Below are 22,666 nucleotides of genomic sequence, written 5' to 3' on the forward strand. Positions count from 1 at the left end.
AGCACATTAGATGATGCAGAAGAATGATCAGTGATCTGGAAGACAGAATAGTGAGAGTCACCAAGTTGAAGAGCAAGGAGACAAAACAATTTTAAAAAATGACGACAGTTTAAAAGACCTCTGAGACAACATCAAGCAGACTAACATTTACATTATGGGGTCCCATAAGCGGAAAAACGAGAGAAAGAAGTAGAAAGCTTATTTGAGGAAATAATGGCAGAAAACTTCCCTAACCTGGGGAAGAAAACAGACATCCAGATCCAGGAAGCACAGAGAGCCAAAAACAAGATTAACCCAAAAAGAGCTACACTAAGACATGTAATAACTAAGATGTCAAAAATTAAAGATAAAGAAATAATCTTAGAAGCAGCAAGAGAAAAGCAACTAGTTACGCAGAAGAGAACATAAACAAAATTATCAGCTGAGCTTTCAACAGAAACTTCACAGGCAGAAGAGAATGGCACCATACACTCAAAGTGCTGAAAGGAAAACACCTACAACCAAGAAATTTACTTGGCAAGATCATCATTCAGAATTGAAGAAGAGATGAAGAGTTTAAAGACAAAAGTTAAAGGACCTCATCAACACTAAACTGGCCTTATAAGAAATGTTAAAGGGACGTCTTTAAGTGGAAGAGAAAAAGCCACAACGAGAACAAAGTTATAAATGAAAAACATCTCACTGGCAAAAGCAAACATATTGCAAAGGTAGTATAGACCAACGACTTATAAAGTGAGTATGAAGGTTAAAAACAAGAACAGTAAAATCAATGATGTCTACGATATTTTGTTAAGGGATACAAAGGTAAAGATGTAAAGCAGGATGTCAAAACATGAAACACTGCAGGGCGGGGAAAAATGTAGTGCTTTAAGAATGCGTTTGAACTTAAGAAATCATCAACTTACATAAACTTACATACATAGGATACTATACATGAACTTCATGATAAACAAACCAAAGCCTGTAACAGATATACAGGAAATAAAGAGAAAGGAATCCAAACGTAACACTAAAGAAAGTCATCAAACCCCAAGGCAAGAGATCAAGGGAAAAAAAAAACCAACAGAAACTACAAAAACAGAAAACAAACCAAAAAAAATGTCAATAAGTACATACCTACTGATAATTACTTCAAGTGTAAATGGAAGAAACACTACAAACAAAGACTCAGGGTGACTGAATGGATAAAAAAGCAAGACCCATCTATATGCTGCTTATCAGAGACTCAATTCGGGGGCACCTGGGGGCTCAGTTGATTAAGTCTCCAACTCTTGATTTCAGCTGAGGTCACGATCTCAGGGTAGTGAGATCTAGCCCTGTGTCAGGCTCTGTGCCGGGCATGGAGCTTGCTTAAGAGTCTCTCTCTCCCTCTGCTTTCCCCCCCCCCCACCACACACCCGCTACTCACGCTCTAAGAAAAAAAAAAAAAAAGACTCAATTCAGAACTAAGACAAAAACAAACTGGAAGTGAAGAGATGGAAAAAGATATTCCATGCACACAGAAATGAAAAGAAAGCTGGGGCAGGAATAGTTATATCAGACAAAATGGACTTTAAAACAAAGACTGTATAAGAGATAAAGAAGGACATTAAATAATGATAAAAGAATCAATCTAACAAGAGGATATAACAACTGTAAATATCTAAGTATACAACATAACAGCACCTAAATATATAAAGCAAGTATTTATAGACACAAAGGTCGAAACTGATAGTAACGTAACGCCCCACCTACATCAATAGAGAGATCATCCAAAGAGAATATCAGTAAGGAAACAGTGGCTTTACACAACAGATCAGACCAGATAGACATAATACAAATATAAAAAACGCCCCATCCAAAACAGCAGAAAACACTTTCCTTTCAAGTGCACATGGAACCTTCTCCAGGGTGGATCACAGGTTAGTCCACAAAACAAGTCTCAGTACATTTAAGAAGACTGAAATCATGTCAACCATCTTTTCAACTACAATGGGATGAAACTAGAAATCAATTACAAGGGGGAAAATTGGAAAAAACACAAACATGAGGAGGCCAAACAACATGCAAATAAACAATCAATGGGTCAAAGAAATCAAAGAAGAAATTAAAAAATATCCTGAGACAAAGGAAGATGGAAACACAACTTCCAAAATCTGTGGGACAGAGCAAAAACTGTTCTAAGAGAGAAGTTTATAGTGACACAGGCCTACTCTAAGAAACAAGAAAAATCTCCAATGAACAACCTAACCTTACATAAAGGAACTAAAAAAAGAAGAACAAGCAAGGCCCAAAATGAGCAGAAGGAAGTAAATAATAAAGATCAGAGAGGAACTAAATAAAAGAGACTGAAAAAGAAACAACAGAAAAGATCAATGAAACCAAGAACCCTAGATGGTATTATGCTAAGTACTTCAGACAGAAAAAAACTACCACATAATTCCACTTACTTGTGGAATCTAAAAAACAAAACAAGTGAACAAATAAAAAAAAAAAGAAACAGAACCATAAATACTGAGAAAGAACTGATGGATAAGGAGTAAAGGGTGGGAAGATGGGCACAATGCGTGAAAAGGAGGGGAGATACCTGCTTTCAGTAATAGAATGAATAAGTCATGAGGATAAAAGGCACAACATAGGAAATATAGTTAATGGTATTGTAATAGCATTGTATGGTGACAGACAGTAGCTATACTTGAGGTAAACATAACATACAGACTTGTCAAATCATTATGTTATATACCCGGAACTAATGTAATACCGTGTCAACTATACTTCAATGAAAAAAAAGATTAAAAAAAAGACAATAATGATAAACTTTTAAGCCAGACTCATCAAGAAAGAAAAAGGAGGCCCAAATAAACAAAATCAGAGAGAAGTTACAACTGACACCACAAAAATACAAAGAACCATAAAAGACTACTACAAAAAATTATACATCAATAAACTAGACAACTGAGAAGAAATGGTTAAATTCTTAGACATACACAATCTTCCAAAACTGAATCATTCAGAAATAGAAAATCTGAACACTGTTTACTAGTAATAAAATAGAATCAATAATCCAAAAATCCCAACAAAAGTCCAGGACCAGACAGCTTCACAGATGAATTCTATCAAACATTTTTTAAAATTTCTTTTTAAAGATTTTATTTATTTGAGAAGGAGAGAGAGTGACTGAGAGAGAGAGAAAGAGAGCACAAGCTAGGCAGAGGGAGAAGCAGACTCCCTGCCGAGCAGGGAGCCTGATGCGGGGCTCGATACCAGGACCGTGAGATCATGACCTGAGCCGAAGGCAGATGCTTAACCAACTAAGCCACCCAGGTGTCCCTCTGTCACACATTTAAAGAAGAGTTAATTCCTATTCTTCTCAAATTATTCCAAAAAATAAGAGTAAGGAACACTTCCAAATTCATTCTATGAAACCCGATACCAAAATCAGACAGACAAAGATGCTACAAAAAAAGAAAGTTATAGGTCAATATCCCTGATGAACATAGATGCAAAAATCCTCAACAAAATATTAGCAAACCAAATTCAATGATATGTTAAAAGAATCACACGCCGTGATCAAAATGGCATTTATTTCAGGGATGCAGACATAATTCAATATCCACAAATAATCGTCATACACATTAACAAAATAAAGGATAAAAATCATATGATCTTCTCAACAGATGCAGAAAAAACATTTGACAAAATTCTACACCCATTTATCATAAAAATTCTCAACAAAGTAGGTACACAGGGAACATACCTCAACATAATGAAGGCCATATATGACAAACCCATAGTTAATACCATACTCAACAGTGAAAAGCTGAAAGCTTTTTCTCTAAAATCAGGAACAAGACAAAGATGCTCAGTCTTGCCACTTTTATTCAACTACTATAGTACTAGAAATCTTAGCCACAGCAATCAGAGAAGAAAAAGAAATAAAAGGTGTCCAAGTTGGTTAATGAAGAAGTGAAACCGTCACTATTTGCAGATGAAATGATACTATGCATAGAAAACACTAAAGACTACACCAGAAAACAATTAGGACTAATAAATTAATTCAGTAAAGCTACAGGATACAAAATTAATACACAGAAATCTGCTGCACCTCCATAAAATAACAAACTAGCAGAAAGAGAAATTAAGAAAACAATCCCATTTACAACTGCAGCAAAAAGAATAAAATACCTAGAACTGCCTAGGAATAAACTTAACCACGGAGGTGTAAAAACTGTACTTGGAAAACTAAAAGACTTTGATGAAAGAAACTGAAGATGACATAAATTGAAAGATACACTGTGCTCGTGGACTGGAAGAATTAATGTTGTTAAATGTCCACACTATACAAAGCAATTTACAGATTTTAATGCAATCCTTATCAAAATAGCATTTTTCACAGAACTAGAACAAAGAATCCTAAAATTTGTAGGGAATCACGAAGACCCAAACAGCCAAAGCAAGCTTGAGAAAGATCAAAGCAAGAGGTACATGCCCAGATTTAAAACTATTCTGCATAGCTATAGTAATCAAAAAAGTGTGGTACCAGCACAAAAACAGACAGAAATCAACAGAACAGAATAAAGAGCCCAGAAATAAACTCACACTTAATGGTCAGTCAATCTAAGACAAAAAATGCAAAAATATACAATGGGGAAAAGACTGTTCTTCAATAAATGGTGCTGAGCAAACTAGACAGCTACATGCAAAAGAATGAAACTGGAACTGCTTTCTTATACCACATACAAAAGTAATCCCAAAATGAATTAAAGACCTAAATGTAAGACCTAAAACCATGAATCAGTCTTAGCAATATTTTTTTCTGGATCTGTCTCCTGAAGGTAAGGACAACAAAAGCAAAAATAAGCAAGAAGAAAAAATTTTTTGATGAAACTTCATCAAACTAAAAAGCTTTTACACTACAAAGGAAACCATCAATAAAACAAAAAGACAACCTACTGAATGGGAGAAGTTATTTGCAAATGATATGTTAGATAAGAGGTTAATACCCCCCCAAAAAACCCAAAATAAAACAAACAAACAAAAAATGAGAGGTTAATACCCAGAATACATATAAGGATTCTGACACTCAACACCAAAAACCCCCAAATAATCTGGTTAGAAAATGGGCAGAAGACCTGAACTGACATTCCAGAAAAGACATACAGAGGGCTGAAAGACACATGAAAAATGTTCAACACTGCTAACCTTCAGAGAAATACAAATCAAAGCCATGAGATACCAATGAGCTATCATCTCACACCTATCAGAATTGCTAGAATCAAAAAGACAAGTGTTGGCGAGGACATGGAGAAAAGGGAACCCTCATGTTCTACTCATGGGAACGTAAACTGGTGTAGCCACTACGGAAAACGCTACAGAGGTTCCTTAAAAATTTGAAAATAGAACTACCATACAATCTAATGATTCCATTTCCTGGTGTTTAACTGAAGAAAACAAAAACATGAATTCAAAAAGATATATGCACAACTATGTTCACTGCTGCATTGTTTATAATAAACCAAGATATGGAAGCAATCTAAATGTCCACAGATAAATAAATAAATAAATAAAATGGGGGTGTGGCTACGTATGGAATATTATATACTGTGTATGGCATATTACTCAGCCATAAAGAAGAATCAAATCTTGCCATTTGCAACAACATGGATGGACCCAGAGGGTATTATGCTAAGTGAAATAAATTTAGAGAAAAACAAATATTGTATGACTTCACTTACATACGGAAACTAAAAAACAAAATAAATGAACGAAACAGAAACAGACTCATAAACAGAACAAATGGTGGTTGCCAGATGGGAAGGGAATGAGGATACAGGTGAAACAGATGAAGGAGATTAAGAGGTACAAACTTCCAGTTATTATAAATTAGTCAAAAATAGTTTAATAACTTTGTATGGTGACAGATGATAACTAAAACTTACCGTGATGATCGTTCCGTAATGTGTATGAATGTCAAATCACTATGTAGTACACTTAAAACTAACGTAATATTGTGTATCACTACACTTCAATTTAAAAAAAGGAACAGAACAAACCAACATGTTTGGATTCATACAGATTTTACTTTCACCCAGGATTCTTTCATATGTCATTTTTAAATGTAACAACTGCACAAATGTTAAAATCCTAAAATCCTTCATAGCAACAACTGTTAGTTCAATAATATTCACTGATAGACATTTTAAAACTTAGAAATATCTGCTTAAAAACAAACAGCTTTATGTAATAGGTTCACTTCATGTAACAGCGTCTTAGAAACTTGTTTTTAATTGGTTAGAGAGGGTTTTTCTCCTGAAAGGCCAATAATATAGACAAAAAAGCAAAAGCATTTGAGGGGGAAAAACCCCACATTAAGGCACTGTGCATACAGGACATAAGGCCAAATTTCCAGGTTTATTTATAAACATTACGTGATATAAAAGAATATATTTACTGTCAAAGCACTTTTACATGAACACTGATAGCTGACAGAAGCCAAATGCTTTAAATAAAATAAAACTAGCTGTTAAAAAAAATTTGAAAGAACTTAAATATCTTTGAAGTTTTGCATGCTCAACCCACCATGTAATGACAATACCGCATTCAGAGCTACAATCAAGATACTTAAACTATTCAACCTCAACAATGAGACTAAAACTTACTCTCTAAATCTTTTGCTGTGGATTTTGGTTATTGTCGAAGATGCCATCGGACTGCCTATCCCAGAACTAGCAGGAGAGCCTTGTGACACAGGTGTCATACAGTATGGAGAGTTCTGACTTGCTGGAGAAAGCGAAGTATCACTGGGCATGCTCAGTCCAGTATCTGCGGAGATGTGGGGTGAGGGGAAAAAATTTAGAAACTTCAAATGCTGAAAAACTATATATTGATCAACACTACTTAGGATGGCAGTTGTCTTTTGTATAACATTCAAATTCTCCAGAAGCTAACAAGTTAGGCACTGTTTATATCACAAATATTTCTCATATACTACAAAAATGAAGTCTTCCTATTAGCTCTTAAAACATACTCTTAAAAATCAAACACAGTCTGTAAGTCTCTACACCAGAGATGAGAGAAAGCGAAATGATGTAAAACACGTATTCTAGAGGATTTAAATTTAAGAACAAAGGTAATAACTTCTGAACCTCTTTCCCAATCATATTACCCATCTCCTTCATCTCTGTTTTTTTTCACTTATTTCTTAACTGTCTAAAAATTCCCACTGCTGCTGGCAATGATGAATTCTACCTCACTTGCCACACCCCTCTTGATTTCTTCAGACACCACCCCAGTTTTTCTCTCATTTGGCCTTTGCTTCTGGGCTCAGGCAGCCTCATTTTTTAGATACCATCTCTTGACTTGACTGCTTCCTTCATTTGCTGTTTCTTTCCTGAACAGCTAAACTCAGGAAACGAGTTATTATTTGTATTGCAGTCCACTAATTAGCAAAGTTACACATGTATCTTCTTGTCTCCCTACTGGATGATAAGCTTTTTGTATCAGGACCAATCCACTCTTTTATTTATTACATTTCCTGACGTTCCAACCCCCAACCCAGTTACTGAAGTACATGTGATAGATGTTCAATAAACACCTGAATGAATGCTGAATTCATCAATTTTTGAATGAACGGATAAACCTAAATGCAAAGGAAAGGATATTTAATTGAGAGTAAAGGGGAATCCTAACCAAATATGTCCTAGCTGAACAATCTTTAGAAGCAAACTCTCCTAAACACAACGGAACACTGCCAGTTAATATGTGTAAAGCAAACTTAAATGTGTTGCAGAAAGTAATACACACACACCAGCAGAAAAGGGACCTACCCAGGTATCTCTTAAAATCTCTCTTCCACACACCAATGAAATTGGAAGGATCATTAGAAACTTTTATCAACAGCTTTATGCCAATAAATTAAACAACCTGGAAGAAATGGAGGCCTTCCTGGAAACTTATAAACTACCAAGACTGAAACAGGAAGAAATTGATTATTTAAACAGACTGATTAATTATGAAGAGATTGAAGCAGTGATGAAAAACCTCCCCAAAAACAAGAGTCCAGGGCCTGACAGATTCGCCGGGGAATTCTACCAAACATTCAAAGAAGAAATAATACCTATTCTCCTGCAGTTGCTTCAAAAAATAGAAACAGAAGGAAAACTATCAAATTCATTCTATGAGGCCAGTATTATCTTGATCCCCAAACCAGACAAAGACCCCATCAAAAAGGAGAATTACAGACCGATTTCCCTGATGAATATGGATGCCAAAATTCTCAACAAGATCCTAGCTAATAGGATCCAACAATACATTAAAAGGTTTATCCATCATGACCAAGTGGGATTCATCCCTGGGATGCAAGGGTGGTTCAACATTCGCAAATCGATCAGTGTGATAGATCATATCAACAAGAAAAGAGTCAAGAACCATATGATCCTCTCAATTGATGCAGAAAAAGCATTTGACAAAATACAGCATCCTTTCCTGATTAAAACCCTGCAGAGTACAGCCAAGGAAACAGTCAGAAAAACTAAGAGGCAGCCCACGGAATGGGAGAATATATTTGCAAATGACACTACAGATAAAGGACTGGTATCCAAGATCTACAAAGAACTTCTCAAACTCAATACACGAGAAACAAATAAACAAATCAAAAAATGGGCAGAAGATATGAACAGACACTTTTCCAATGAAGACATACAAATGGCTAACAGACACATGAAAAAATGTTCAAAATCATTAGCCATCAAGGAAATTCAAATCAAAACCACACTGAGATACCACCTTACGCCAGTTAGAATGGCAAAAATAGACAAGGCAAGAAACAACAATTGTTGGAGAGGATGTGGAGAAAGGGGATCCCTCCTACATTGTTGGTGGGAATGCAAGTTGGTACAGCCACTCTGGAAAACAGTGTGGAGGTCCCTTAAAAAGTTAAAAATTGAGCTACCCTATGATCCAGCCATTGCACTACTGGGTATTTACCCCAAAGATACAGACGTAGTGAAGAGAAGGGCCATATGCACCCCAATGTTCATAGCAGCATTGTCCACAATAGCTAAATTGTGGAAGGAGCCGAGATGCCCTTCAACAGATGACTGGATTAAGAAGCTGTGGTCCATATATACAATGGAATATTACTCAGCTATCAGAAAGAACGAGTTCTCAACATTTGCTACAACATGGATAGCACTGGAGGAGATAATGCTAAGTGAAATAAGTCAAGCAGAGAAAGACAACTATCATATGATTTCTCTCATCTATGGAACATAAGAACTAGGATGATCGGTAGGGGAAGAAAGGGATAAAGAAAGGGGGGGTAATCAGAAGGGGGAATGAAACATGAGAGACTATGGACTATGAGAAACAAACTGAGGACTTCAGAGGGGAGGGGGGTGGGGGAATGGGATAGACCGGTGATGGGTAGTAAGGAGGGCACGTATTGCATGGTGCACTGGGTGTTATACATAACTAATGAATCATCGAGCCTTACATCGGAAACCGGGGATGTACTGTATGCTGACTAACATAATATAATAAAAAATCATTTAAAAAAAAAAAAAAAAAAACCCTGCAGAGTGTAGGGATAGAGGGCACATTCCTCAATTTCATAAAAACCATCTATGAAAAGCCTACAGAGAATATCATTCTCAACGGGAAAGCTGAAAGCCTTTCCCTTAAGATCAGGAACACGACAAGGATGCCCACTCTCGCCATTATTATTCAACATAGTACTAGAAGTCCTTGCAACAGCAATCAGACAACAAAAAGGGATAAAAGGTATCCAAATCGGCAAAGAAGTCAAACTGTCTCTCTTCGCAGATGACATGATACCCTATATAGAAAACCCAAAAGACTCTACCCCCAAACTACTAGAACTTATAGAGAAATTCAGTAATGTGGCGGGATACAAAATCAATGCTCAGAAATCAGTCGCATTTCTATACACGAACGAGACTGAAGAAAGAGAAATTAGGGAAATCATGCCATTTACAATAGCACCAAAAATCATACGTTATCTCGGAATTAACTTAACCAGAGACGTAAAGGATCTATATTCTAGAAACTACAAATCACTCTTGAAAGACATTGAAGACACAAAAAGATGGAAAACCATTCCACACTCACGGATCAGAAGAATAAACACAGTTAAAATGTCTATGCTACCCAAAGCAATCTACACTTTCAGGGCCATCCCAATCAAAATACCATTGACATTTTTCAAAGAACTGGAACAAACAGCCCTTAAATTTGTGTGGAACCAGAAAACGCCCCGAATTGCCAAGGAATTGTTGAAAAGGAAAAACAAAGCTGGGGGCATCATGTTGCCGGATTTCAAGCTATACTACAAAGCTGTGATCACCAAGACAGCATGGTACTGGCACAAAAACAGACACATAGACCAATGGAACAGAATAGAGAACCCAGAAATGGACCCTCGGCTCTTTGGGCAACTAATCTTTGACAAAGCAGGAAGAAACATCCAGTGGAAAAAAGACAGTCTCTTCAATAAATGATGCTGGGAAAACTGGACAGCTATATGCAAAAGAATGAAACTTGACCACTCTCTCACGCCATACGCAAAGATAAACTCCAAATGGACGAAAGACCTTGATGTGAGACAGGAATCCATCAAAATCCTAGAGGAGAACATAGGCAGCAACCTCTACGACATCGGCCAAAGCAACCTTTTTCATGACACATCTCTAAAGGCAAGAGAAACAAAAGATAAAATGAACTTGTGGGACTTCAGCAAGATAAAAAGCTTCTGCACAGCCAAGGAAACAGTCAAAAAAACTAAGAGGCAGCCCACGGAATGGGAGAAGATATCTGCGAATGACACTACAGATAAAAGACTAGTATCCAAGAGCTACAAAGAACTTCTCAAACTCAATACACGTGAAACAAATAATTAAATTTAAAAAATGGGCAGAAGATCTGAACAGACACTTTTCCAATGAAGACGTACAAATGGCTAACAGACACATGAAAAAATGTTCAAAATCATTAGCCATCAGGGAAATTCAAATCAAAACCACACTGAGATACCACCTTACGTCAGTTAGAATGGCAAAATTTGACAAGGCAGGAAACAACAATTGCTGGAGAGGATGTGGAAAAGGGGATCCCTCCTACATTGTTGGAATGCAAGTTGGTACAGCCACTTTGGAAAACAGTGTGGAGGTCCCTTAAAAAGTTAAAAATTGAGCTACCCTATGATCCAGCAATTGCACTACTGGGTATCTACCCCAAAGATACAGACGTAGTGAAGAGAAGGGCCATATGCACCCCAATGTTCATAGCAGCATTGTCCACAATAGCTAAATTGTGGAAGGAGCCGAGATGCCCTTCAACAGATGACTGGATTAAGAAGATGTGGTCCATATATACAATGGAATATTACTCAGCCATCAGAAAGAATGATTACACAACATTTGCAGCAACATGGATGGGACTGTAGGAGATTATGCTAAGTGAAATAAGTCAAGCAGAGAAAGACAATTATCATATGGTTTCACTCATTTATGGAACATAAGAAATAGGAAGATCGGTAGGAGAAGGAAGGGAAGAAGGAAGGGGGGGGTAAACAGAAGGGGGAATGAACCATGAGAGACTATAGACTCTGGGAAACAAACTGAGGGCTTCAGAGGGGAGGGTGGTGGGGGAATGGGATAGGCCGGTGATGGATATTAAGGAGGGTACATATTGAATGGTGCACTGGGTGTTATACGCAAATAATGAATCATGGAACATTGCATCAAAAACTGGGGATGTACTGTATGGTGACTAACGTAACAAAATAAAAATTATTAAAAAAAAAAAAATCTCTCTTCCACGTAGTAAAAATACCAGAAGGAATGTGCAGTTTTACTGAGGTCCTACATAAAATCGCATGTGATGGCTACCGTATGGGACTGAGGCTTATTGACCAACTAAATTCTGCACTACAAGAGGCTTTGTAATTCTCTACTCAATCACTGTGGTGTATGTATTAATTCACTGGAAGAAAGAAAATCAACAAAAAACAATCCAGTGAAAAATAGTCCTGTGAAGAAAATAGCCAGTAGCATTCTAAATACAGAAGAAGACAAAATGAAAAGAACTGTGAGTTACAGAGGATGCATTTATGGACCATAATTATTAGTATTTACAAGAAATTCAGGCCTTACGCCTCAAAAACTTCCCAGATCTGCTACATAACACCTGCCCTTCCCCCCTTTTAAATATCTCCCTACAAAATCATCTTCAAAAGAAACCACTCTCAAAAATAAAGAAATGTAGATAAAATATGGAGCATATCCTGAAATCACGGTAACAGCTAGTGATGGCTTATCGATTAAAATACTCTGGACCATTCCATGATAAGGGAAAAAGGGGTGATCTTACCTTCCTGGGAAACAGTCTCCTGTGGCAAATCATCAATAAAATCTAAGTGCATTTCTATTGGTTCCTCAGATCCCAAAAGGTTGTGGTCCACAGTTAAACGGCCCTTCTTCTCCTCTCTTTCTTTCAAAATAACCTAAAAGTCATTACCGGTCTTTAATTACTGATCACTCTTTATGTACTGAACGATGAAAATGTTCACTCTTACACAGATACAGTTCACTTACAAATGGACATGAGTTTGGCTGGCTACATGTTTAGTTGGCTACAAAGAAACCAACCGGCAAAAAGTAAATGTAATTTTAGACACTGTAGTTGAAAGAAGTACTACATCCAAAATAAAGGAAGGCAATTATGCTATATAATTCTACGCTATCAAACCACATCTGCTTCCCTCTTTAAATCCTGATTGACAAACTGGAGTTTCCACAAAAACAGGGTCACAGGGTTACAATAGATTTACATTTTGTAGTTTTAATTATTTGGGCATGGATTATCTCATTCTGCTCCTAACAATAAATGAATTAAACAGAGCAGATATTATCCCGACTTACCAATGAAGAAGATAAGGGTAAGAAAGGTTTGCCTAAAACTATATAAGTTAGTACCAAAATCCAGGATTTCTGATTCCTACGGTCCAATGTTTTGGATGCTAAATGTTTAACTTTTTTTTTTTTTTTTTAACTTACAGAAAGAACTCATCCTCCAGGGGGCCTAGTTCAATACAGAAAGATAATCTCGATGCTGACAATATCCCCAACCTCCAATTAACTAGTCATCATAAAGATGTACGCCTATGACTATCTCATAATAATCTGTTGACTAAAACGCCACAACTACTTTGGCAAAGGGATTTAAATCCTTATTTACCTTGTAAAATAAACATCCCCAGGTTTTGGTTTACCTTTTTAAGTGCTGTGGGCCGTTTTAGTTTTGCAATTTCCTTCTCTTTTCCTTTCTTTGCTTTAGAGGAAGTAATGTCCAAAGAATTAAAGGATGTCAAACAGGGCTGACTTTTGGTTAAAGGTTTTCTGTTAGTAGAGTCTTTAGTGTGAAAAGAAGCTGCAGTAACCACTAAAAACAAACAAGAACATTAGTTTTACTATTATGACCAACACCACATACTATGAAAATTTCTAATGATAAACCTATAAGAACATCCTCTTCTTGTGGGAAAAAGAGACATCATAATAGTAGTAGCAGAGGACCATGCAATGTCTCTCAGGTACGGCTTTTATGCATCCATTTAACCTCCGTAAGATAAAGACAACAAAGCCAAGGCAATTAACTAATTTAGCAATCCAAAGCAGGGACAAATAAATTATTAGTTCTACTCCACCACAGCAACCACCCCCCAGCATGCAGTTCCTTGCAACTGGTCTCCAAGCAGAACCACTCTACCTCTGAAATTTCAAAATTTTGCACCTCTCCTTATTCCTACTGAATTTTACATAAGCCTCACCCTTATATAAAACATGTAGTCTGTCCCTCCTCTCCTCATTTCAGCCTGCCAATGAAGAATGATTTTCCCCTTTGGCTGCACTTAGTACTTCTTTCATACCTTAGCAATTCTTTTGTACCCGACTGATACCCTCACCCTCTAGTGGCTACCCCAACCCTTCAACGGGTCCAAAGACTCATCTCAATCCTCTCACTCTAGCAGCAAAAGAGCTTTCCTGTTACTTCCCTGAGAGCTGCTATCCAATATAAACATATAAGCCACCAGAGGGGAAGCAGTAGGCATCCTAATTCCTCTTCAAGGCTTATCACCCACCACCTCTCCTCTTAATCCCATCTCAGGATTAATTCCTCAAGGATATTGCTCTGTCCCTCTCCCCTCGCATCTTTCAAGGTCCTCCTTGACCCCTGATTCTTTTCCCTAACTCCCAATAAGAAGCTAAAATCTCCTGCATATAGAAGAAAGAAAACCCAAAAAACAGACAACCCAACAAAACCCTTTCCTTGACTGGGTTCCCCTCAAGCTAAGGTACTATCACTCCCCTTTCCTTCCTTATCAAACTTCTCAATAGTCTGCTTCATTGGTTACTTATACTGATGTGGATGCTATCCAATTGTATCCTAGCAATGAGGTAAGCCTAGGATCCTCCTACCCCGCCATCTTCCCCAGAGGTCCTGAAATAGTCTGCTTTCTCATCATCACTTCCCAGATCATTACAATCTGGCCTCTGCCCTACCCATACGCCCATAACACTATTGTCAAGATCACATACAAGCTTGTAATCACTAAATCTAATTCTCTATTCTAGTTTTTTTCAGCATTTGATATGAAAGACCACATCCTCTTCCTCCAAATTCTGTCCTCGCCTTGTATGACATTACACTCTCCTATTTTTCTTACTCTTTCTCAAACCTATTTTTCTGGTTCTTGCTCTTGCTATCCTTTAAGTCTGAGCATTCTACAAAGCTTTATCCCTGAATATATTTTTCCTAACTTATCTTTCCCCTGACAACCCTATGTATTTCCACAGCTACACATCCATCTCTCTTTAAAACTCACTGACTTCTAACCTAAAGTGTACATACCTAACTACATGTTAAGTAGGACCCACCAGAATCTCCCTAACTAGCATTTCAAATACAACAGGGCTGAAGTCTGCTCTTCCAACAAAATTCTTCTTCCACGATCCTTGTTTGATATCATCATAATCACCACAATCCTCTACCTAGGACAGTCTGGAGTCACAGAGTCATCTTTGATCTGCTTCTACATTCTATCAATTAAAAAAAAAAACCATCAATTCCTCACAATCCTTTTACATATCTACAATAGTCTCATTCTTTTCTTGGACTTGCCAAGAAAGTAAATTTCTTTGTAATCAACGCTTTCCAACTTAAACACTGGTGGCAGGTTAGAGATAAATCTCATTTCCATCTGATAAGAAACCTACTGTCCTTTCAAAGTCCAGTCCAAATGTTATCATACATGAAGGCATTTGTAACGTCTCTCCCATACCGTCCTGTTAACATAAATCACTCTTCTCTTCTGCAAGTTCATAAAACTTTGGCTGATATCTGTTCTTATTAGTTATTTGTGCGTCTTTCTCCTGAACTAGATTATAAACCTTTGACCACAGGAATATCTTAATTTGTAATTCCACAGTCCTTGACACCATGCTTTCCATGTAGATATCTACAGCTGTATATATCAACATGCAGTCAATGAATCAAATTTATAACAATGAAGCCATCTGAAGTACCACAAGTTAACAATCTCTTCTCCATAGTAATCAGTTAACATTTATTGAGTGACTATAACCCAGACGTTCTTCTAACCACTTCACATGCATCATCTCATTTACTCTTCAAAACAACCCTGTAGCAGGTACTATCATTACCTCCATCTTAATGTCAGGAAATTGAAGCACAGCAAAGTTAAATAATTTGCCAAGGAAATACATAGAAGAACAGGATTCAAACGCACACAGCTCAATTCCAAAGCCCCTGCTTGTCGCCAAGAGGCCATACTGCTTCCAGAACACTGCTAACTCCGATTTCCACTGCTTTGGTCCTTGACTCTTTAATGAGATATAACTGCCACTCTCCCCAAGCCAACAACATTCAACTCAAAAGCTTAGTACGCATTCAATATTATTTTTACTAACAGTAAAGCTAAGGTTTATACGGGACGGGTAACTAGCTATAGATTTAAACATTTTGCAGATAGAATTAAAGTTATACACTGCTAATTATCTTTTTGTCTAAAAACAACAGACCCTTTACATAGGAAGAGAGGAAACAGAATATTCCAATTCTGCCTCTTAACATCAGGCTATTTGTTGGTGCTTTTCCCTTTCCTTTATCTTATTCCTCTCCCTCTACAACAAAGGCTATGAAAAGAAATGAGGGAGCACATAAGAGCTGCTGAACTCTAAATTTGACAAGGTTTACTAAAATATACATTACTATTTCAGTAGAAAGCCAAATCATTCATTCTCTCTCTCTCTCACACGCACGCACACATACACACACACACACACACACACACATACCTTGATCAAAAACTCCTATGTTTCCCATTACCCAACTTAAAAGTTATAAAGCCAAATTACTTGTGATTCTTATTTCAACCTCTGAAGAAGGAAAACATTAGCTGACATGTGAAAACACCAACTGACATGTGAACAGAGACCTGAAGATGTGAGAGAATGAACCATACTGGTATATGAGGAAAGAGAGTTTCAGGGAAAAGAAACAGCAAGCACAAAGATACTGAGCTAGGAGAATGCGGGGTGTGTCTGTGGAACACCAAGAGGGCTGACGGGCTAGAGCGGTGTGTGTCAGAGAGAATGGTGATGGGGGCAAAAAGGTCACAGGATCAGCTAAGATCTGGCCTTAGGACTCTGGCTTTACTCCAAGTGAGATCAAGAGCTACTGAAGGGTTCTGAGCAGTAGAGTGATATAATCCTGTTCATATTTTTAAAAGATCACTCCTTTTAAGACAGCCTGCAGTAGGTAATAATAGGCTACTATAGTGTAGTACAAAGATGAGAGCTATGAGGGTAACAGGAGAGGAGCTGGTGAGTAGACTCTGGATTTTCTAGACAGACGCAATTAAGATAAACAATATTCAAAAACTATTACCAAAACCAAAGAGCGAATTGCTCAGACAGTGAGATCACCTGTATATGCCAGAGGTCTGGTATTAGTAATCTGCCGTGCTTTCATCGCTTGTTGTTGTTTTTCCAGAGCTGCTAACATGTCCCCCAAATCTAGCTGCACAGGGGTTTTATTCTTTTTTCCAGCTGCCTTTGATAAAGCTTCCTGCAAGGTAAATGGAACATTTATTTCCTGTGATGGTATTAAAGTGTGGCAATTTGGGGCGTCTGGGTAGCGCAGTCGTTAAGCGTCTGCCTTCGGCTCAGGGCGTGATCCCGGCATTCCGGGATGGAGTCCCACATCCAGCTCCTCCGCTGGGAGCCTGCTTCTTCCTCTCCCACTCCCCCTGACTGTGTTCCCTCTCTCACTGGCTGTCTCTCTGTCACATAAATAAATAAAACCTTACAGAAATTTAAAAAAAAATTAAGTGTGGCAATTTATGATGACTGTATTTGTCACTCCTTCTGTCCATCCCCCCCGCCAAACCTACCACTTACATCTGTTCATAAAAATGAATAAATACCTGTAGTTTTTTTTGCTCCATACTTATTTCTGAATATTCTTGAGCTGTGGCAAGGGCTGCTGCTAAAGCTTTCTTCTTCTGACTTTTTGCACGTTTAGGAACTGAGGTTGTAATAGGAATTGGAGTCTGAACTATATTGATTGGTGAGTTTTCAGGTAAATCATCCAACTAGGATAACCAGACAAAAAGAAATATTTGTTAGTGATTCCACTCTAACCATAAGGAAAGACAATCCAGAATGTGGGATGTTCTACAGTATATCTGGACTGGAATCTTTGAGGATTCAACATCATAAAGAACAGAGTGAGATGGTGGGATCCTTCCAGACTGGGAAATAATAAAGAGACAAACAGCTTAATGCAATTGCTGACGTTTGTCCAGATCTTGGCCTGAAAACAAAATAACTCCCAAGTAAGGTTTTGCAACAACAGGGGAAATGGACTATATGCTATTTAGTATCATTTAATTAATGGTGTTTTCTTGCTTGTAACAGAACTATGGATTTTATAGGGAAGTGTCTTCGTTCTGGCTATGTTGAAAATAAATATTAAGTACCAAATACATGGTTTCTTCTCTACCATGGTACCCCACATGTCTTTATACTAACCTATAATACTTCTTTTCAACGTAGCCAAAGTTGAAAGGATTTCAAATATTTTGCTTATCTTTTTAAAAAGTCACTTACTACTTTTGAAGAAAGTTTCTGCTGAATAGTCTCATCTTTAGCATTTCCATTCTCGTTTAGTTCTTGAAATCCATCTTCATCCTGAAATAGTTGCACATTTTAAGTAAAAACAGTTCAAAACAATAAAGTCTTAAGAAAAACATTTTATAATGCTTAAGAATAATGAAAAATGGTGAGGTAATTTTTAAAATTCTAATATTAAACTATTTAAAGTCAGTCTTAAAAAGGAAATCTTGTTTCTCACATGCTAAAGCATAATTAATCTCATTATTCAACAGGAGCGTATCTGTACATGTCCATTCTTTGGATTTCTGTGTCTACTATTCCATTTTAATTAATTCATTCTACTCTTAAAATGGATAGGTAATTGAAAAGAAATAGAAAAGGGTTTTATCATATTTCAGATAATTTGGAAAATATTTTCAACAGATGGCTTAATATGAATCATATAATCCCTGTTCTGCAATACTACACATACCTGTCAATAAGGTTAAAAGTTTAAAAATTTAGAAGAAAATCCTATTCAAAGTGATTTCTTAGCCAGTATCTTCTTTATAATGAAAATTATATCTAATACCTTTAAGTATAAGGATGGAACCAATTATGTGGTTAAAGTGCAAATAATAAATCTGCCACATGTTCTTAATAATTGAAGAGAGATGCACTCTCAAGCCCTTTAGGTCAATAACTAAGTTTATTTAACATATTACTCATCTCTGGTCTCTGGCCTCAAGCATTTTCCAGTTTAATTTCCATCTATTGACCCATTTTATAGACACTACGATCCAACAAAAATTACTTTTCAAATGAGTTACCTGGGATGTTGTTCACTATCCTGGCACTATCAAATTCTACTCATTCTTTAAAGTCTATTACAAAGATTATCTCTAACCTAGTCCAAACCCAAAGGGACTGGTCCCTCTTTTCAACTCCAACCACACCCAAGCAAGTACTAGGTATATATGCATCTACCTTACTATACAGCAACCTCCCTAAGGCCACTGTGTTTACTCACTTAATGTATCATTCACAGCACCTTATTTTACACATATAACAGACCTCCAATAAGAGTCAGTTAGATGAATAAACAATACAAATATTCCAAGCAGAACACAAACTTTCTGCCTATTAGAGAAAATAAAATAGCTTTTCTCTTTCTTTCTTTTTTTTTTTTTTTTAAGATTTTTATTTATGTATTCAGAGAGAGACAGTGAGAGAGGGAACACATGCAAGGGGAGTGAGACAGGGAGAGGAAGGCTTCCTGCCGAGCAGGGAGCCCGATGCGGGGCTCGATCCCAGAACCCTGGGATCATGACCTGAGCCTAACGGCTGAGCCACCCAGGCGCCCCTAAAATAGCTTTTTTCTTCTCCAAGATTCTCCTGGCTAGCAGCACAAATTAACTAGACTGAACCGTTCAAATCTAAAAAACTTGACAAAGAGACTAAACAATAATAACAAAAATGAGGGAGAAAGTTTCATACTAGAAGAAACCCACATAAAACCAAGTTCTAACTCTCCATGTTACCTCAAAACGAATACTCATGGCAAAAGTTATAAAAATAGACATTAATGAAGTTAGTATTAGACTAACTATACATACCTAGGACAAAAATGAATCAATACTTCTAAATGATTTATAATCTAATAGCAGTGTCACATGTTAAGACATAAAAAGTACTTATCAGAATGTAAGAATATTAATTTCTTAATGGGAACATTTGCTATAATAGTTTACAAACAGAGCCTGAAAATACCTCAAAATATAAAGACTCAGAATTTGAGTCGCCTCTAAGAGACTGACTGACGTTTAACTGCTTATTATCTTGTCTCTTTTGCAAATTCTGTCTTCTTTCTGAGGAAGTACTATGTCCTCGGCATCTGAATCCAACCTAAGTAAGCCCCAAAAGAAAAAGTATATTATTTAAGTGAACATTTTACTGACGTATAACATACCTACAATGAAGTATACAAAAGCATACAACTCACTGAATTTTCATAAAGTGCATAATTTATTATAAAAGGTTAAAGACCTTTGACAAATAAGATCATTTTAAGGAAAACATAAAAATGTGGTAATGCAAGTTATTTCCCTCCCCGCCCCACCTCATACATGACTGTTTAACCAGCTTTACTCGTAATAGCCAAAAGCTGTCAACAACCCAGGCGTCCTTGATTGGGAGAATGAACTTACTGCGGTACATCCCTACTACAGAACAAGAGTCAGTCACCCAATGGAACAAGCTATTGATGTACTCAATAATCTGGACGAATACCTAGAGAGCCATGCAAGTGAGAAAGCCAATCTTAAAAGGACTGTATGAGTTCATTTATAAAACATTCTTGAAACGACAAATTATAGAGAGAGGGGAACAGATCAGTGGATTCTAGGGGTTAATGAGAGGGCTGGCTGGGAAAGGAAAGGAATGGGGCTATGAAAAGGAAACATGAGGGACCCCCGCAGTGATGGATCTGTTTTTATCTTGACTATATCAATGTCAATATCCAGGCTGTGACACTGGACTGCAGTTTTGCAAGCTGTTGTAACTGGGAGAAACTGCACACTACCTTTTTATTAAAGTATTATGTCTTCTAACATCTGTGGTTTTATTTAAAGAAAAAAAAAAAAAACAATTCCTAAGAAAGGTTAAAAATTAAAACTCTTATTTCCAAGAAAAGAGATTTAGAATAAAATTTCAATCTATAAGTTATTATCCCATTAACAAATCTGTGAAATGTTCAATTGTCATTAGGGCAAGATTCTTAAGAATCTTAAGACATTTCAAGATCCTCCTCTTAAGTATCCAATGCAGCTAACATGAATATCTCTCTTAACCAGGACACCCAGAAGGTGTGGAAAGTATGATCTTCATTACCAGTTACCCCCAAATTCTAATAATGAACAGAACCTGAAGCAGATCTAGCACAGAAGGTGCTAATATACTGGCTTTGGATGATGAAATCAAAATTATGCACACAAAAACATGGAACCACCTAGCAATTCCCATACTAAGCAACTGGTATAAAAAGACTTGCTGAGGGGCGCCTGGGTGGCACAGCGGTTAAGCGTCTGCCTTCGGCTCAGGGCGTGATCCCGGCGTTACGGGATCGAGCCCCACGTCAGGCTCCTCTGCTATGAGCCTGCTTCTTCCTCTTCCACTCCCCCTGCTTGTGTTCCCTCTCTCGCTGGCTGTCTCTATCTCTGTCAAATAAATAAATAAAATCTTTAAAAAAAAAAAAAAAGACTTGCTGATAAGAAATAGTTGTTCTTGTTTTTGTTTTTAAGAAATAGAATTTGTATACTCTTTTGGGAGGTAGGCTGCATGGCAGAACAATAAGCCAGAGAAGATGATCATATACCAAATTTAATTCTTCCTTAGAATATGCACTGTGACAACTCGGCTACTTCCTATAACTAGGTAACTTTCCAGATACCTAACAGTTTCTTAATTTTAAATATTTACCTCATTTTAAAATACACTCATAACCATGGATAGAGATATGGACAGAGGAATACATACACGATAAAACAAATCTCAGTAAAATGTTAGCTAGCATCTAACTGGTAGCTATATCAATGTTCTCTTTAAAATTACTTCAACTTCACTATTAAGCAATTTTCATAAATTGGCTCATGAAAAGAAGCTCATACAAAACTGATAAAACACACGCAATTTATAATGTCTAGGTAATAAAGAAACAATAAAGAAACAACTGAATTAAGTTATAGTGTAAATTATTAACACTGAAGTGAGTACTAATACTCAAGCCCCAAGGCAGGGATGACCAAAAAGCAAGAGAATTATTCCTGAGCACAACTCTTCATTTTTGTGGACAGTCACTATGACAAAAAAGTAAATGCAAACCTGCTCTCCGAAGGCACTAAAATTATATCCAAAAATAAGCCCTGTTGTAAATCATTTACTATACATGCATTAATGTTGCTACAAACACTAAAACAATTTTTTAAAAATGGAACTTGATTTCTTATACTGGGGAGACATAAAACTCCAGGATTAAATGAAAACCCCCAAACTAATGGTCCCAACAAAGTTCATGAGAACCAAATTGGCATGTATTTCAATTACCTCCTAAAAAGATGACTCAAAAATAGGAAGACATACAGTTTTTTGCACAGAAAGATGCCACATCACAAAGGTAACCCATTCTCCCGAAGTTGATAAATTAACTTAATGACTAATACAGAACAAAACAGAAATTCCAGAAATAGATTTCAATATACCTGGGAATTTAGCAGATGATGAAGATGGTCAATATCACATCAGTGAAAAGATGGACTTTTCAATAAATGGTGCTGGAGATTTGGGGAGCCACTTGGAAAATACGAAGTGGAACCATATCTCACACCATGCAACAAGACAAACCCAAACGGAATAGAGATTAAATATAAAAAAACAAGAACATAAACACACTAGTGGAAAACAGGCAAATTCCTTTATAACCATTGAGTAAGGACAGG

General features: G+C 36.9%; 1 protein-coding gene across 4 annotated transcripts in view; it reads right to left on the reverse strand.

The window, feature by feature from the left end:
* The window catches only part of SECISBP2L (SECIS binding protein 2 like), a 64,297-nt gene that overhangs the window by 19,354 nt on the left and 22,277 nt on the right, over positions 1-22,666 (reverse strand). For 2 of the 4 annotated variants that reach the window (XM_026518440.4, XM_026518441.4), the window contains exons 8-14: positions 19,944-20,078; positions 18,189-18,269; positions 17,504-17,671; positions 17,004-17,145; positions 13,268-13,437; positions 12,367-12,499; positions 6,639-6,801 (exon numbers count right to left, since the gene is read on the reverse strand). In XM_026518440.4, the coding sequence (XP_026374225.2) occupies positions 6,639-6,801; positions 12,367-12,499; positions 13,268-13,437; positions 17,004-17,145; positions 17,504-17,671; positions 18,189-18,269; positions 19,944-20,078 (992 nt within the window). The remainder of the gene's footprint in view (positions 1-6,638; positions 6,802-12,366; positions 12,500-13,267; positions 13,438-17,003; positions 17,146-17,503; positions 17,672-18,188; positions 18,270-19,943; positions 20,079-22,666) is intronic. The other 2 variants (XM_048219049.2, XM_044391065.3) reach the window with 1 other exon arrangement.

Source organism: Ursus arctos, unplaced genomic scaffold, assembly GCF_023065955.2.
Source record: "Ursus arctos isolate Adak ecotype North America unplaced genomic scaffold, UrsArc2.0 scaffold_36, whole genome shotgun sequence".
In the NCBI taxonomy this organism is placed as follows: Eukaryota; Metazoa; Chordata; class Mammalia; order Carnivora; family Ursidae; genus Ursus; species Ursus arctos.